This window comes from Tamandua tetradactyla, chromosome 7, assembly GCF_023851605.1.
Source record: "Tamandua tetradactyla isolate mTamTet1 chromosome 7, mTamTet1.pri, whole genome shotgun sequence".
Classification (NCBI taxonomy): Eukaryota; Metazoa; Chordata; class Mammalia; order Pilosa; family Myrmecophagidae; genus Tamandua; species Tamandua tetradactyla.
Genome location: NC_135333.1, coordinates 73010282 through 73025993, shown reverse-complemented (window position 1 = coordinate 73025993; position 15712 = coordinate 73010282). Strand labels below are relative to the sequence as shown.

General features: G+C 34.2%; 1 protein-coding gene across 1 annotated transcript in view; it reads left to right on the top strand.

Annotated features, from left to right (window-relative positions):
• LOC143691498 (NKG2-A/NKG2-B type II integral membrane protein-like) overlaps nucleotides 1-15495 on the top strand; it is a 52642-nt gene extending 37147 nt beyond the window's left edge. Inside the window, exons 7-8 of the mRNA XM_077170029.1 lie at nucleotides 7798-7848; nucleotides 13709-15495. Coding sequence (XP_077026144.1) covers nucleotides 7798-7848; nucleotides 13709-13715 — 58 coding nt within the window. The 3' untranslated portion in view covers nucleotides 13716-15495. The remainder of the gene's footprint in view (nucleotides 1-7797; nucleotides 7849-13708) is intronic.
• Nucleotides 15496-15712: the final 217 nt, after the last annotated feature.

Sequence of the window (15712 nt, the reverse complement as noted above, 5' to 3'; positions counted from 1 at the left end):
CATTGATAGAAGGCTTTCCCACACAGACAGCAGACATATGGTTTTTCTCCAGTGTGAATTCTCTCATGAGCCTTACGTGTACTACGTTGACTGAAAGATTTCCCACATACATGGCAGACATGGCTTCTCTCAAGTGTGAATTCTCTCATGTTCCCTACATGTACTACGTTGACTGAAAGATTTCTTACATCCATGGCAGACATATGGTTTCTCTTCCATATGAATTCTGTCATGTTCCCTAAGTGAACTACATCGACTGAAAGATTTCCCATATAGAAGGCATATAGATTTCCCATATATATGGTTTTTCTCCAGAAAGTGTTCTCTCATGTTTTCTGAGTTGACTATTATAAATGAAATCCTTTCCACATACATGGCAGATATATCGTTTTACCACATTTTGAGTTCTTTCATGTTGAATTCTCTCATGTTCCCTACATGTACTACGTTGACTGAAAGATTTCTCACATCCATGGCAGACATATGGTTTCTCTCCCATATGAATTCTGTCATGTTCCCTAAGTGAATTACATCGACTGAAAGATTTCCCATATAGAAGGCAGGTATATGGTTTTTCTCCAGCAAGTGTTCTCTCATGTTTTCTGAGTTGACTATTATAAATGAAATCCTTTCCACATACATGGCAGATATATCGTTTTACCACATTTTGAGTTCTTTCATGTTGTCTGAGGGTAGAACTAGCAGTTAAGCCTTTGTCACCTGGATGGCAGCCATATGGCTTCTCTTCAATGTTCATTTCCTCTATTGCTTAAGGACACAACCATTTCTGAAAAGTTTTCCGTATAGATTACAGTCATGTGTCATACATCTAATATGCATTTGTTTATGTTGGCTAAAGAATGACTGATCATTGAGAGCTTTTAGAAATTGTTTGTCTTCACAAGGATCTTTTCCCATGTCAGTAGATGTGGAGTAAATGAACTCTTCTCCCAAATCATTACTTTCAAAATGATCCTTTCCAGTGTAAGAAATATTCTGCTTTGACTGAATGGTAGACGTGTCTTTCTTGTAGATACTTTGCATGGTTATCATTTCTTCAACTTCTTGGTCATTTTCACTGCTTGGATGCTGTCCTTGAAGAAATCTTAATCCTTCTCTCCACAGTTTCTCTCCTTGTTCCAACTGGGAAACCATTTCTGATTTGCAGAGCTGATAACCAGTGGTTGCATTGTCAATAGTTCTATCAACAACTGTATTCCTCTGGTTTTTCACTCTCAGGTAGTTCAAACAGTAAGTGACCAATGTGGTCAGGTTTGCTCAACTTGGACTCTGGCCGTCAGCAAGGGCATGGATACTGCATTGCTCTGGGCTAGATTTAGAAGGTATATGTTATATTATACAATAAAAAAGTTTTTAAAAAATTGGCTTTTCACTTTCTACAAAAAGTCTGTTGGAATTTGATAGTGATTGCATTGAAGCTGTAGATTGTTTTGGCTAATATTGCTGTTTCAGTATATTGTCTTCTAATCAATGGATATAGTCCTTCTTTCCATTTATTAAGGTTTTCTTTAATTTCTTTCAGCTATGTTTTATAGCCTTCAGTTTACAAGTCTTTTAACTCTTGGATAAATTCATTCCTATGTGTTTTATTTTGGGGGATGCTATTGTAATTTCAATTATTTTCTTAATTTCCTTTTTGCGTTATTTATGGTGATGTACTGAAATACACCGATTTTCTTGCGTGGATGTTTGTGGTAGTTAGGTTCAGGTGTCAACTTGGAGCCATTGTTCTGTTACTGTGGACTTAAATCATCAGCGTGTGAAATTCATCTATGGTGGATTACATCTGCAGTTGGCTAGGAAGAGTGCCTTCTGCAATGGGTGACATTTGATTCAATTAGCTGGAGGTTTAAAAGAGAGAGGTCAGAAGGAAGCACAGCTCAAACAGCTCAGCATATCTCATCTAAGCACTTGCAGCTTAGCCCAAATGTTTGGAGATGCAGAAAGGAAGTACTCTGGGGGAGCTGTTGGAACTCAGAAGCTAGGAGAGAAGGCCAGCAGTCATCGCTGTGTACCTTCCCATGTGACAGAGAAATTCAGATGAAAGCTCGCTGCCTTTAAGGATGTAACTAAATAAATCTCCTTATTAAAAGCCAATCCATCTCTGATGTGTTGCATTCTGGCAGCTTTAGCAAACTAAAATAATGTTGCACACTGCATTTTCTTAAATTTAATTTGAGCCCAGAAGCTTTTTCGTGCATACAAGTTTGATGATGCATTCAATCACTCTGTGATGGTTAATTATATATGTCAACTTGATCAGGTTATCGGGTCCAGTTGTTTGGTCAACCAAGCACTACTCTGCTTATTACTTTGAGTGTATTTCATAGGTGTGATTTGTATTCATAATCATCTGATTGAATCAATGGCTGATTGCTTCTCCAAGCACTAAAAAGACTGTCCTCAGCAATGTATGGAGTCTCCTCATTCATACAGTTTAGGGTCATAAGAACCGTAATGAAAGATTTTTCAAGTCAAAAAATAGAATTTTGCTTCAGCTTTAGCAGACCACTCTCCACAAAACATTTGGTCTCAATTTCTGTATTGACTCTAGCTGTAATTTCCAGACCACCCGTTTCCCTGGGGAAATTCGAACTAGTGACTTTCTCAACTTTATCAAAATTTTCAGCCTGCCCTTTGGAATTCAGATTTGCCAGACCCCCATGGTTGTGTGAGCCCATTCCTTGTAATAAATTTCTCTCTCTCTCTCTCTCTCTCTCTCTCTATATATATATATATATGCACACATACCCATATATATATATACACTGTCAGTTTTGTTTCTCTGGAAACCCTTGACTAAATTACATACTCTATTTCAATTGAAAAATTATTCTATTTATATTTAATTTAATTATCATTTAATTTGGATTGAAATATATCATTTACTATTTTATTTCTACATGTAGCTCCAATTCTATGTTATTTTTGTCTTAGTTTTCCTATCTTTCTTTGGAATAATATTTAAACATTTTTATTTTTTCCATCCACCCCTATCAAAAGCTTGCTAATTCATTGTGCTTTAACTTTTCCTTCAGTAGTTCTTTACATTTTACAATGTATAGTCTTTACTCATTAATGTCTTACAAATTAATATTTTTATCACTTCTCAAACTTTGAAGAAGTTACTACACACTGTATTTATTGTTTGCTGCTACATTAGCTCTCTTTCTAATGCAATTATGTATTTTATCATTGGAAAATGTTTCATTACTATTTTGTCCAATCAATATTAATTTATTTATATCAACATAATTTTATTTACTTCAACTCTTCTTTCCTTTCTACATATCCTACCTTTAATCTCGGATACATATTTTCCTTCTGCAAGAATATACTTCATATTTTCTTTAGTGAAAGTTGGCTGGTAATTCCATCAAGTTTTTTAATTCCTTGGAAATGAGTTGAGCTTTGCTATTATAATAAAGGGCTATTTTCACTTGGCATTGAATTTTAATTTAGCAGTCTCTCTGAAAATACTAAATTCTGTCATTTTTAGAAAAAATCACTAGGTAGATAGATCAATAATGTAAATTATAACTACTCCTGAAATTTTGAGCAATTTGCATCATGTGCTTATGTTGTCTGAGCATGGATTTCATTGAGTGTAAATGCCAGAAATGCCAATCCATATTATTACATGTAGCAAAGGATGTGATTGTTTAATTGAATACACCAAAATTGGATTTCTCTTGGAATAGTAAGTATAAGCACCTTCAATTTAAAAAAAGAAAATTAGTGAGCATCAATTTCTGGCATCACGATGAAAGATTTCATTGTTTTAATTATATAATATAATAGAAGAGGAAAATGAATTTATGAAATATGTTAAACAGAAACATATCTTTAATGAATAAAATGTAATTAATAGAAATATACTTAGCCAACATTAGCTATTGTTATTGAAGAGTCAGGTATTTTTTCAGAATCAGCAACATAACTAAGTATTTTAATGCCATTTTTCTACATTTAAGAAAGGTTACTATTTGGGTTGGAATTTGAACTAAATCCTCTAGAGGGTGCATGAGTGAATTTCCATAGGAAGATATGTAACAAACTTCCCCTTCTTAATATGAGATGAGGAATGATTAAAACAATTCCATTTCATGCAAAGTAGATCATATAAATTTTAAATTTTGTTTCTGTTTGATAGTCATGTATTATTTCAACTTGTGGTATTAGTCTCCATATTCTGACCTCTCCATTTTTTGGCTTCATGATGCATTAGTTTACTAGGTCTGCTATAACAAAATAAGGAAAACTTAGATGGCTTAAGAGAACGCAAATGTATTTTCTCACTGTTCTGGAGGGTAGGAGTCCTAAATCAAAGTTTTGGCAGGGTTGATTCCTTCTGGGTACTCAGGAAAATCTGTTCCAATGCCTCTCTACTAACTTCTAGTGGTTGCCAGCAATCATTGCTTCTTGTTGGCTTGTTCATGCATCTCTCTAATCTCTGCCTCATTGTCACATGGTCTTCTCTCCTGTGTATGTGTGTTTCTTCTTATAAGGGCAATAGTGATTGGGTTTAGAACCTACCACCATACATAGTCAGTAGGATCTTATTTTAATTTGCATCCTAATAACATCTGCAGATACTCTTTCCAAATAGATTATATTCACATGCTCTGTGTGCAGGATTTGATTTTTATCTTTTGGAGAGGAGAACAAAATTTAAACCACAGAAGTTGAGATTTTTGAAAACTATTTTTTCTTGTCCTAAACAGTTTGATTTGGGTTATTTGTGATTTTCAATCTGATGCTCTTGTTAAATATAGATAATTAGTCATATCAATTCAAACATAACTGAACGCTTAATACAATGAGTGATTATTTTTAACAATCTCCAGCTTGTTGATATCGCATAGTTTACTAATTATTTTTTAATATGTTTTTATTGACAAATCATGCGCATGCAGCTCATTGATGGTATACAATCAATGGCTCACGCTATCATCACATAGATGTGTATTCCTCATAATGATAATTTTTAGGACATTTGCATCACTCTAAAAAAGGAAATAAAAAGAAAAAACTCATACATCCCATACCCCTTGCCCCTCCCTCTCATTGGCCACAAGAATTTCAATCTACCAAATTTCTGTTACCCCGTATCATCCCTATTATTTATTTATTTTTATCCATATTTTTTTCTCATCTGTCCATACCCTGGATAAAAGGAGAATCAGACACAAGGTTTTCACAATTACAAAGTCACATGATAGAGCATAGTTTCATGTTTTATCTTTGCAAGAGAAATTTCTTTTTTATTTTATTATTTTTTGGACATATGGTCCAGGAATCAAACCCGGGTCTCCCACATGGCAGACAAACATTCTACCACTGAACCTCTTGTGGCCCTTTCAAGAGATATTTATTTTTATCAGGGCATATCTGAAGGCTCAATAGTTTACTTACAAAGAATGGAATTGAATGTAAGAGTTTTAAGAACCAAGGCAGAGAAACGAAAGCGATAAGTTAGGGTCTTTGTGCTGCTACTATAGGGGGGAGACTGTAGTAATCCCTCAGAACTGGTGACAAATATCATTAAATACCTATTGAAAATGGTGCCATTCTTTTTAGAATATTTGGCATCATGATAGAAATGTTCTAATAAGGAGGTAGAGAAAAGAAGTATGTCATGCTGAGATTTCGCAATCAACCCTAAATATGGGACTTAGACATCTAAGATAGCGCTACATGGCCTATGTTTTCAGAATTGGTGATTGAGATTGAAATAAATTAACTGCATGGGTGGTCAAGTCCCCTCTCCCACCAAAACCCATAGGACAGGAGACCATTTTCTCAAAAACCCACGAATGGTACAATCTAAATGATACATTTCAAGGAAGACATTATGCTTTCAGTAGGAATTTGAAGTTTCCTATGTTCTGGCAGTGTGCAGTGTGATAAATTGACTTAAAAATAGCCCAGTTATGAGAATTTCCTGTTCATACCTTAAGTGACACATTCATGAGCCATCTACTTTTTTCAAACTCTGGCTTCACTCTGAGTCATCACAGGACAGTCTGCAAAGAGCACAGATATTGTTTGCTCTTGCCCTTGATTTATGTAGTAAATATCTCTTTTCTTGCCAAGCTATAGCAGGGTTCTTTAGGAGAGTCACCAGCCTCCCTACTAAAGGATGCATGACTTTTTGTCTGAAAACAGGTATGTGCCATTGCCCTCCTGTCTCTTCATTTAATACAGATTAGGTCCTCCAGAAAAAGACAAGAGCTCAGACTGCAGAGGTAAAACATTTAATAGATCCTCAATAAAATGGCCCGAGGCTGTGCAGTAGTTAAGGCACCGAGGAAAGGTAAAGATGTCGACACAGAAAAAGGAGAGTCAGATTTAGGGATTAGGCTCAGGCGTTTCATTTTGAGGGATGGAACTTGATGTGGAGATACAGTATGTTTTTTCTTGAAGGATAAATATCTAGGTTATTTATAACATCTATTCCAACATCATGCACAAATATTTTTTGTTGAAGCTTTTGATGATTAGATGATGTTACAAACCAAGTTCAAAAACCTTTTACAAATAGCTCATTACTGAAAGTCACTAAAGTCATTGACATATAAACTGATCTTTTTGAAGTACATCGTGGTGGAGCTGGTAGAATCACTCCCTCAGCTCCTATGACACTGAGCTCCTGATTTTCATACACCTCTCTGAATATCTCACTCAACATTTATTCATCAAACAATTATTGAATAACTAGTCTGTGCTGAGTGTTGTTCTACATAGTTGAGTGCACAGCAGACAGCAAATCAAACAGCAACCTGTTCTGACAGATACAACATTCCCGAGATCGGTAGCTCCTCGGAAGACATAGTATTTTAATAAGAAATTCGAACAGTAGCTTTATTCAGGCATTGTTAATATTTGCAGTATTTGGTGCACAATCATGAGACATTTTATTTACTGAAAATGCAATGATATATTCTTAGAGAAAGATTACAGTGCAGGACGTGGTTTCAGGGTCCAGATTTACGTTTATGATTTCCCATGCATATGTGCTTTCTTCTGTGTGAATCCTTCCTCAGTGTTTCCATTTCTCTCTCTACGTATTTCCCATCGCTTCCAGGGAGGTTTGTTGCTGGGATCTCTGGGAATACTGTGCCTTGTCTTGATGCCCATTGTGGTAACAATAGCAGTGAGAAATATTTCCTGCACGTTTTTTAAAGATTCTGAGAGTATGTTCCCTTTAAAAATTAGAAAATGCCTCTAAACATTTCATATTATTAGGAAACAGAACTCTCATTTTAATATATTGATTTATGTTTGTTTAAACTTGGCAAATACAGAATGCCTCATCAATGTTTACTAAATGTGGAAAGGTTATTCCCAACTTTTCAAAAGTATAAATAACAGAATGGTTTTAGAGAGTGTTGGTTTTTAATTCTGAGTGTGTTCATGTATTAGCTCTCTCTCTCTAGATACAAAAATATAATGTATGTGTATACATATATAAGTGTATTTGCATATAGTGGTTTTGATCTCACATTTCAAGGACTTGCACTGAGGCTGAAAAAAATTATTGTGAAATAAAAATTAACATTTGAAAGTAGTCAAATAAAATACATAAAAAAATATGCTTGGTCTATCAGTTTGTTGGAATGTTTTTCTTGAAACTTCATTATTTTAGGTAAAATAGTTTTTAGTATATATTAGTCCAATTTTTAATATTATGCTGAATTCCAAACTAAGAAATTGAAATTATTATGATTTATTTATGCAATATTAATCTTTCTAAAATTGTTTTAATTTTTCTAGTTACTGTCATACTGCAACAGAAAAATTCTTCTTTGGTAAGAACACAGAAAGGTATGTAATAACTTTAAAAGTTCTGATATTAAACATTATATATTTTTTCTAACTTAGGCCATGTGGAAATTGATCAAAGGTTTCTTTGGGAAAACACTGAAATTGGGGAATAAATTTTCACAAATACCATTTACATGAGAGCTTTCTGTCTTTGTGAAGACTAAGAAGTACTCATTTAAAATCACTTTAACTTCCTTTTTGCCATTTGGATCAAATTTCATATTGCAAGAATATGTCAAGTAAATAATTTAGTATTGCAGCAAACTGATGTTGTTCATTGATTTCAGGACGTGTGTAGGATGGAGTTTTTGTTTGTTTGCTCTGTATGAGTACGTTAAATAAGGGTTGAGAGGCTGAAACTCTTCTGTGGCTACATGTATGAGTTTGCATGCTTTGTTTTGCATATACCAGCCTGGAATGCTGCATCTAGCTAGCCAGCTATCTAAACACATATATTTATATTTATGCAAATGTGCATTTAATTTTCATTTTTAAAAATTCAAATTGTTTCTGGGTAGTAATTTATCCTCTTTCCTCACAATGTCACTGTGGTCCTTGTCCTAAGGAATGGTTTACATATTCCAACAATTTTTATTACATTGGTATTGAAAGAAAAATATGGAGGGAAAGTTTGATGGCTTGTTTCTACTAAATCTAATTTGCTTTATGTAGATAGTTAAGAAGAAATGGTAAGACTAAAAATTTGAAACATATATCCAGCTTCTAGAACTGTGAGACAATTCATATCTGTTCTTTTAAGCCATCTGGTTTGCGACACTTTGTTATAGCCCCCCTAGGAAAGACCCATAGTTGAAAATTGGAAAAGGAAGTGCAACCCTATGACATAACATCTGGGTTTTTCAAACATTAAGTTCAAATTAATTCTCTTTTCTTACATTCCATTATTTACTCAACATCATGCCAGTTTTAGTTTGCTTTCTATTTATACTATCATTTGTGTACAGATTTTTCTTGAAGTTTCTAAGTATTTCTTTGCTCCATTTCTCATGATACTATTATGCTTCTACTGCTTACCAAGCAGTTTTTTTTTTATTTTTTATTTTTGCACATCAGTTTTTAAATCATGCTGTTACAGTAAATTTGCTTTCTTTTTGAAGACAGTTTTCCTACCTCTGGCTTCCCATTCTTATTTCAAATAATTGTGTTCTATGTTTTAAAATGGAATTAGCATAGTTGTCACCTGACAACTGGGGGACATTTTGCAACATCAAGAAACATTTCTGACTGTCATGACTTGAGGTCTGCTACTAGCATCCTGTAGGTAGTGGCCAGAGATGCCTCTGAACATTCTACATTGCCTGGGACAGTGTCCCACAATAACGAATTATCTGGTCCAAAATGTCAGTCCTGATGAGGCTGAGAACCCTGGATTAGGAGTATTTTAATTTAAACCATCCATTTTTGTCCCTTATTTTTATTACGTAATCAATAATGCTTTCAGAGTGTAACATTTCCTGTGTACTAATAACTGGTTTGGCATAAGGTTTTCAGTTCTTAGGGAAGCCACTAATTCCACAAAACACCCTCTGCCTTAATCTTTGCTGTTTGTCAATACATTGAACGGTGATTCGAGTGACAGAGGTCACCATGACTGAAATAAAAGGATCATAAAATAATTCACCATGGTATTTATAACACCACTTATAAGAATGCTGAAAATGAAGTTATGCACATGGGGAAAGTCAAAATCATACATTTCAATAATATGAAATGGTACTTTGTGATTAAAGGCATACATAACCTTTAACTGTTCCATTATGTATAGCATACATCAAAAAATGTACAGCAACACACATCCAAATTTTACAAGTGAACTTGATTATTTTTTCTACATGCTAAATTATTTCAATAAACATAACAATTAGTAATATTGTTTTCTAAGAGAAAGCTGTTACCCTTTTCCCTTGCTCCATTTGTCTTCTTCACCTAAGCCAGGACTCTCAATTTCCTGATTCCTATGGACAGGCCCTAGGACACCCTCTCTGGACTCAGTCCCAGTCTTAATAACAACCAAATAAAAGCCCTGATTTCAGGCGCACCAAGTTGTCTCAGCCATAAAGATGCCTCGTGGTACCTTTTGTTTGGTATCTTCCCTGCTTAGTCTTTATCCTTTGGTGGACTCAGATGCATAAGTACCTGTGACTTAAAGAGACTTAAACTTTTTAGTTCACATGTCCCTTTAGGAATTGAAATCATAGAGACAGAAAGTAGATTACAGGTTCCCAGGAACTCAACATAAACCAGGGGTGGGTTATGCTTAATGGGTAACAGAGTTTCTGTTATAAGTGATAAAAAAGTTTTGTTAATAGAGTGGTGAATGCAGTACAACATTGCAGTTGTAGTTAATGCCATTGCATTGTACACTTGAAAGTGGTTAAAATAGGAAACACTGAGTTGTATAATGTTCCCATAATAAAAATTGACTAAATAAATTATTTAGAAGAATCTTATGAAAGCTACAAAACTTCTCAATAGAAATAAAAATTTACAAGAAGTGAGTTAATTGTCCTTGATCGCCTGTGTATTCTGCACATCTCATGAGCACAGTCTGGCTCCCTTTCTTTATGACCTTCTTTTCGTCTTTTGTGTAGCGAACGGCCTTGGAAGGCAGAGAGGGAGTCTCCCTCAGGAGCAAAAGACAGAGCAAAATGTATACGAAGGAAATTTCTGGGTCATAGTGATATGTGTATGTAAAGATTATTAAATTCTCTCAAGAGTTTCCTAGTTCATTGTACAAATACACATTTTGTCCTATAGTGAACATGCCATTTGATCTACATCTTTATCAAACCTTAGTGTTGTAAGGAATTTTAATAGGAGTAAAGTGCTGATGGTTATGTAGAGGTGTCATTATGACATTAAAAGGCATTCTCTTGATTACAGTAAGAACGAATACACTATTATGTGCTTCTAGCCAGTAGGATATCCTCTTTTGTGAAAGGTTTATTTGTCTCTTGTCCATTTTTCCTACATAGTTCTTTGTCTTTTCCTGCCAAGAAGTTCTTGATATATTTTGGATATGAGCTCTTTCTTGAGTTTATGAGATACAAATAGCTTTTTTCCTTCTCATATTTGAGTCGTTTAATGAATGGAATTTATTTATGTTAATGTAGTTCAATTTACTATTTTTAGGGTATAAGTGCTTATTTTGTACCTATTTCAGAAATTAACTGAAGTTCTTGAAGAACATCTCTTTTATTAATCTGTATATTTTCTTCTTTTAAAAATTTTGTCACCTTTAATCTTCCTATCTACAAGTTATTTGGCTAATTTTTTTGTTGTGCTGTACTTGTGATGCTATTAATTATAAAAGGAGTCGATACCTTAATATAATCATTATCTCATGGATGGGGCATAATTTATAGTTAAAGTCACTATTTTTCCATTCTTTTTCTATGCCACCTTTTTTATAAATGTGTGTATTTCTGTATACAACTGTGTTCCTGCTTTTCTCCCACCAACACTACAGGGACCAAATTACTAAAGCTTATATTAAGTATTGATATTCAATTGAGTAAATAGTTCCTTCTTATTCAAGAGTATATTGTTGCACTTTATCCTTTAAATCTCCATATAAATATGGTCACAAGATCATGGTGTGACTTTATAAAATTATATTTAATCAATAGATGGTTGAAAATTGGCATCTATGATATTGCCTTAAAATAATGTGCCATTTATTTTCTCTCATCACTATTTTCTCATTTTATATAGAAACCTTGCACTTTTTGTTTGATTAGACTAATATTTTACATCATCTTTTTATTGTTGCAAATATATCACACTACAATTGATTTGAATATATGGATCTTGCTTACAGCAATCTTGCTAAACTCAATTTTTATTTTAACAATTTACTGGTAAATTCATTTGGATTTTCTACACAACCAATTTTATCATTTATGAAATTAGTTTCAGTTCTGTAATTCCAATTTATTTGTATTTATTATTTCTTCTTTTCTCACTGTAAAGTGGCACTACTTTATACATACTTACAAATTTTTATGTGGTATATTTTAATTTTATTCTATTCTATTTTTTTTTTCTAATTTGCCCTGTGACTTTTTTTTAACATCTTGGGTCATTTTTTTTTAATTATTGAGTCCTAGTCATAGTTCATTACCTTCAAAGAACATACTTTATATGATTTCAATTCTTTAAAATTTTTGATTTTTTAGACCCAGAATATGATCTGTCTTTGTGAATGTACTATGCATACATGTTATTTTGTGGAGTGTTTCCATAAATGTCAATTAGGTCAAAATGGATAATGGTGTTCTCAGGTCTTTTATCTACCTAATGATTTCCTGCCTACATGTTCCTTTGAGTACTTAGAGAAAAATACTAAAGTCTGCAAGTATAATTCTGCATTTTTAATTTTAGTATGCAGCCACCCTGTTAATATGCAGCATGCAGTTCCTGGGAAACTTTTGTGGCTGTGGTTCCAATGACATGTTAATTTCAGAGTCTTTGCAGGACTATTTTGTTCTGTTTTTTTTGATATGGTACTGGGCTTCCCTCTAGTTTTCACTGGTGCTGCCTGAGAAGCTGGGAGAGGTTTCCCCACTCAGGTCCACTGGTTCCACTAGGTTGATGGAAACAGTGTGTGGATCAAAGTGTACTTCCCTGCCTGGGTGTGTGTTGTGGTGGGTTCCTCCCCACAACGGGGGATGCCTGTCTGCCCGGTTTCTCTCAGTGGGAGATGAAAGTCCCAGGCCTGCAGGGATGAAGAGGCTTCCCACAGCACTAGTTGTGCTGGATCCTCCTTGCCAGTGCGGCCAGGCAAGCTGTTGTCTCTAGACAGGGGAAGGGGAGTTTTTCCTGGACTGAGCGCTGGTGGTCATGGGATCCCCTTTTTCCTCCTCTCATCCCCAATAACTCTGTCATTGCTTAGTGGGGAGGAGAGGCACTTCTTACCGGCTACTTACTTCAGTAGATCTCTTGGTGGATCCCTATTGTTAGTGGTGCTAGGCTTGCCTTGTGTTGTTTTCAGGATTCTTTTTCAGTCCAGAGAGAAGGGATGCACATACCTGAAAACCAACTTCTGTTACCAGATTGGAAGTAAATATTCACCAGATAGCCTCCCTGTTAGGTTGAGGATCATGATACCCTGACACTCTTTTGTTTTCCAATTTCTCCCAAACCATTACACCTTTTCCTTTCCGCATTTTTAAGATCTCTTTTGCTGTGTCTTTTTCACAGTCCTAAATGAGGTCTGACAGGGAGGATTCACAGTTGCACATAGTAGGGAGTAGAAGGAAGAAATGGGTCTGTGACACCTTGTCTGGACCACTGATTTTCCAGTAATTTCAGAGACAGATAAAAGTGGGTCTACTCTATTTTGGGGACAAGAAAACCGAGTTTTTGGGCTCCATGTCATTTATTTCCTCAATAACAGTCCCCAAATTTCCTTCACAAGACTCCATGTTTTCAGAAAACATAGTAGAAAAAGACATTGATTAAAAGTAAGACTATTGTAATATCTGGAAACTTATTTAAATCCTTGCTATGTCAATTTTGTGAAGCCAGCTTTTATATTACATTAGTCTAAATTTTCCTTATTAATAAAAGAAGAATAACCTTATAAAGTAGATGCATTTGCAAGAGTTAATTTTGAGTCAAAATTACAATGTGGCAAAATGAAAATTGTTTCAACTTTAATATATTTTTATTGTTAGAATAGAATTTAGCACTCTTATCTTACTTCGAATATAAAAGAGCATATGAAAGAAAATACTGCCTATGTTGAAAAATTAAGAAAAGTCATTTGAGTGATTATTTAAATGGAAATCCTTCGTTTTTGGGTAGAATTTTCTGAAGTCTCTATTATTTTTCTCAGGGCTTGAACTCCGCCGTGAACACAGTGATCAACTGTGACACTGGATCAATGGTTCAAATTTCAACAAATTGTGAGTTTTTCTGAATAATGCTATAGAGGAGAAGGATATAAAAAAGAAAAAATTCAGAATACTATTAATACCTTTGTTTAAATTGAATTATAGGATTTGTGGAGGATATTGAAAATTAGTGACATGTAATGTTAATGTAATTATGTTAAGAATTGAGTACTCATTGCTCAAAATAACCAACCATCACTAATATTACGTGAAAATATCATTACCCATGTGTATAATATTCTCTATTACTGCTACATGCAAAAGAGAATTTATTCATCAATTTCCCCCATAAAATATCACAGAATCGTTCTTTTTTCTCCATAAGAGGATAATAGTTCTCTCAAATGAAAAATAAAACTGTGTTGTGCTACTCTCAGATGGTCTTGAAGCAGACAATTGTGAAGCTTCAAAATTATGTACTTGCGAGCATGCGTTTTAGAGTTAAAACACCTGAGTTCAGAATCTTTGAGTGACATATTTCATGAAGTGAAAATAATGTTTTGATCACAAAAAGTGTCTTATAGTGAATTTATCACTTGTTCTGATATGAAAAGGCCAAAAGCCTTTATTCAAGTATAATATACACGCCAAAGACTATAAAAATCATTACATTACCACTCAATGATTTATCACAAATATAACTTCAATACAATCCAATAAAATAAAATAAAACTAGCAAGTGAGAATTTCCTCCCCTGCCACTTCCAAATCAGTACCTAATCCCTCTGGTCAAAGTCAACAGTCACTTGTTTTTAACACTACAGCTCAGTATTGTCTGCTTAGAAAGTATAAATATCGGAATTCTAACACAGGCATTATTTTGTGTCTGCCTTCTTTTGCTTCATTTTATGTTCGTTGTGTTCATCTATCACAAAAGGTCACATTTGTATGAAATATCTAGAATACACAAATTTGGAGAGGCAGAAAGTAAGAAAGCAGTTGCCAAGGACTGAGAGGAGATGACAAGGGAAAGTGACTGCTGATGGTACAGGGTCTCCTTTTGGGGTGAAGAGAATTTTCTAAAATTAGATTGATGATGATTGCAAACTTTATACCAAAATCCACTGGATTATATACTATTAACAGTTGACTGTAATGCTATGCGAATGACATTTCAGTAAAGTTGCTTGAAAATCTACCATGATTTTTGTACAGGACTGTATTCCATCTTAAAGTTTGTCAAGATGTGTCATCTTTACAAATACTGACTCTTCCAAAAAAGTTAATATAATGAAAATAGTTCTTTGTGAAAGAAAAGACATCCAAAATTTTCCCCAGAATTATAGACTCCCTTTTTTACAACTTAGGAAACTTTGCCAGAAAACATTAGTTAATTGCCAAGATGGCAATCTGTAATTCTTTTCACCTAAAGCATTGATTACATTCAATATTTGTGTAATCTCTACCTTGTATTCATCCTGTTACTGTGTATTAGTTGACATTATGTGTGCATAGCCCAGCGCATAATACTTCATTAAAGACATGACAGGTTCTTTATTTAAAAAAAAATTTATTGAGACATATCCACACACATAGAGTCCAACATCTTATACAATCAGTGACTCACAATATCATCACATACTTGTGTATTCTTCATCATGATAGGTTCTTAATAAATATTTTTGACAGTACATTTGCAGTTTTCACTTTTATATTGCTCATCATTTTACTTCTGCTTCAATATTCTTATCCAAAAAGCCAACTCTGAGTGCATGGGGGGTTCAGTGGTAGAATGCTTGCTTTCCATGAGAGAGACCTGGGTTCAATTCGAGGACCATGCCCTGCCCGCCCCCCCAAAAATGGGAGCAATTTATTGAGGTATAAAATTCACCAACTTCAAGTGAAGTGTACACTTCAATAAGTTTTAACGAAAGTGTATTGTGAAACCACGACCAAAATTATGACATAGAACATTCTCCATCATAGTATTGAAGCAATTTTTTAAA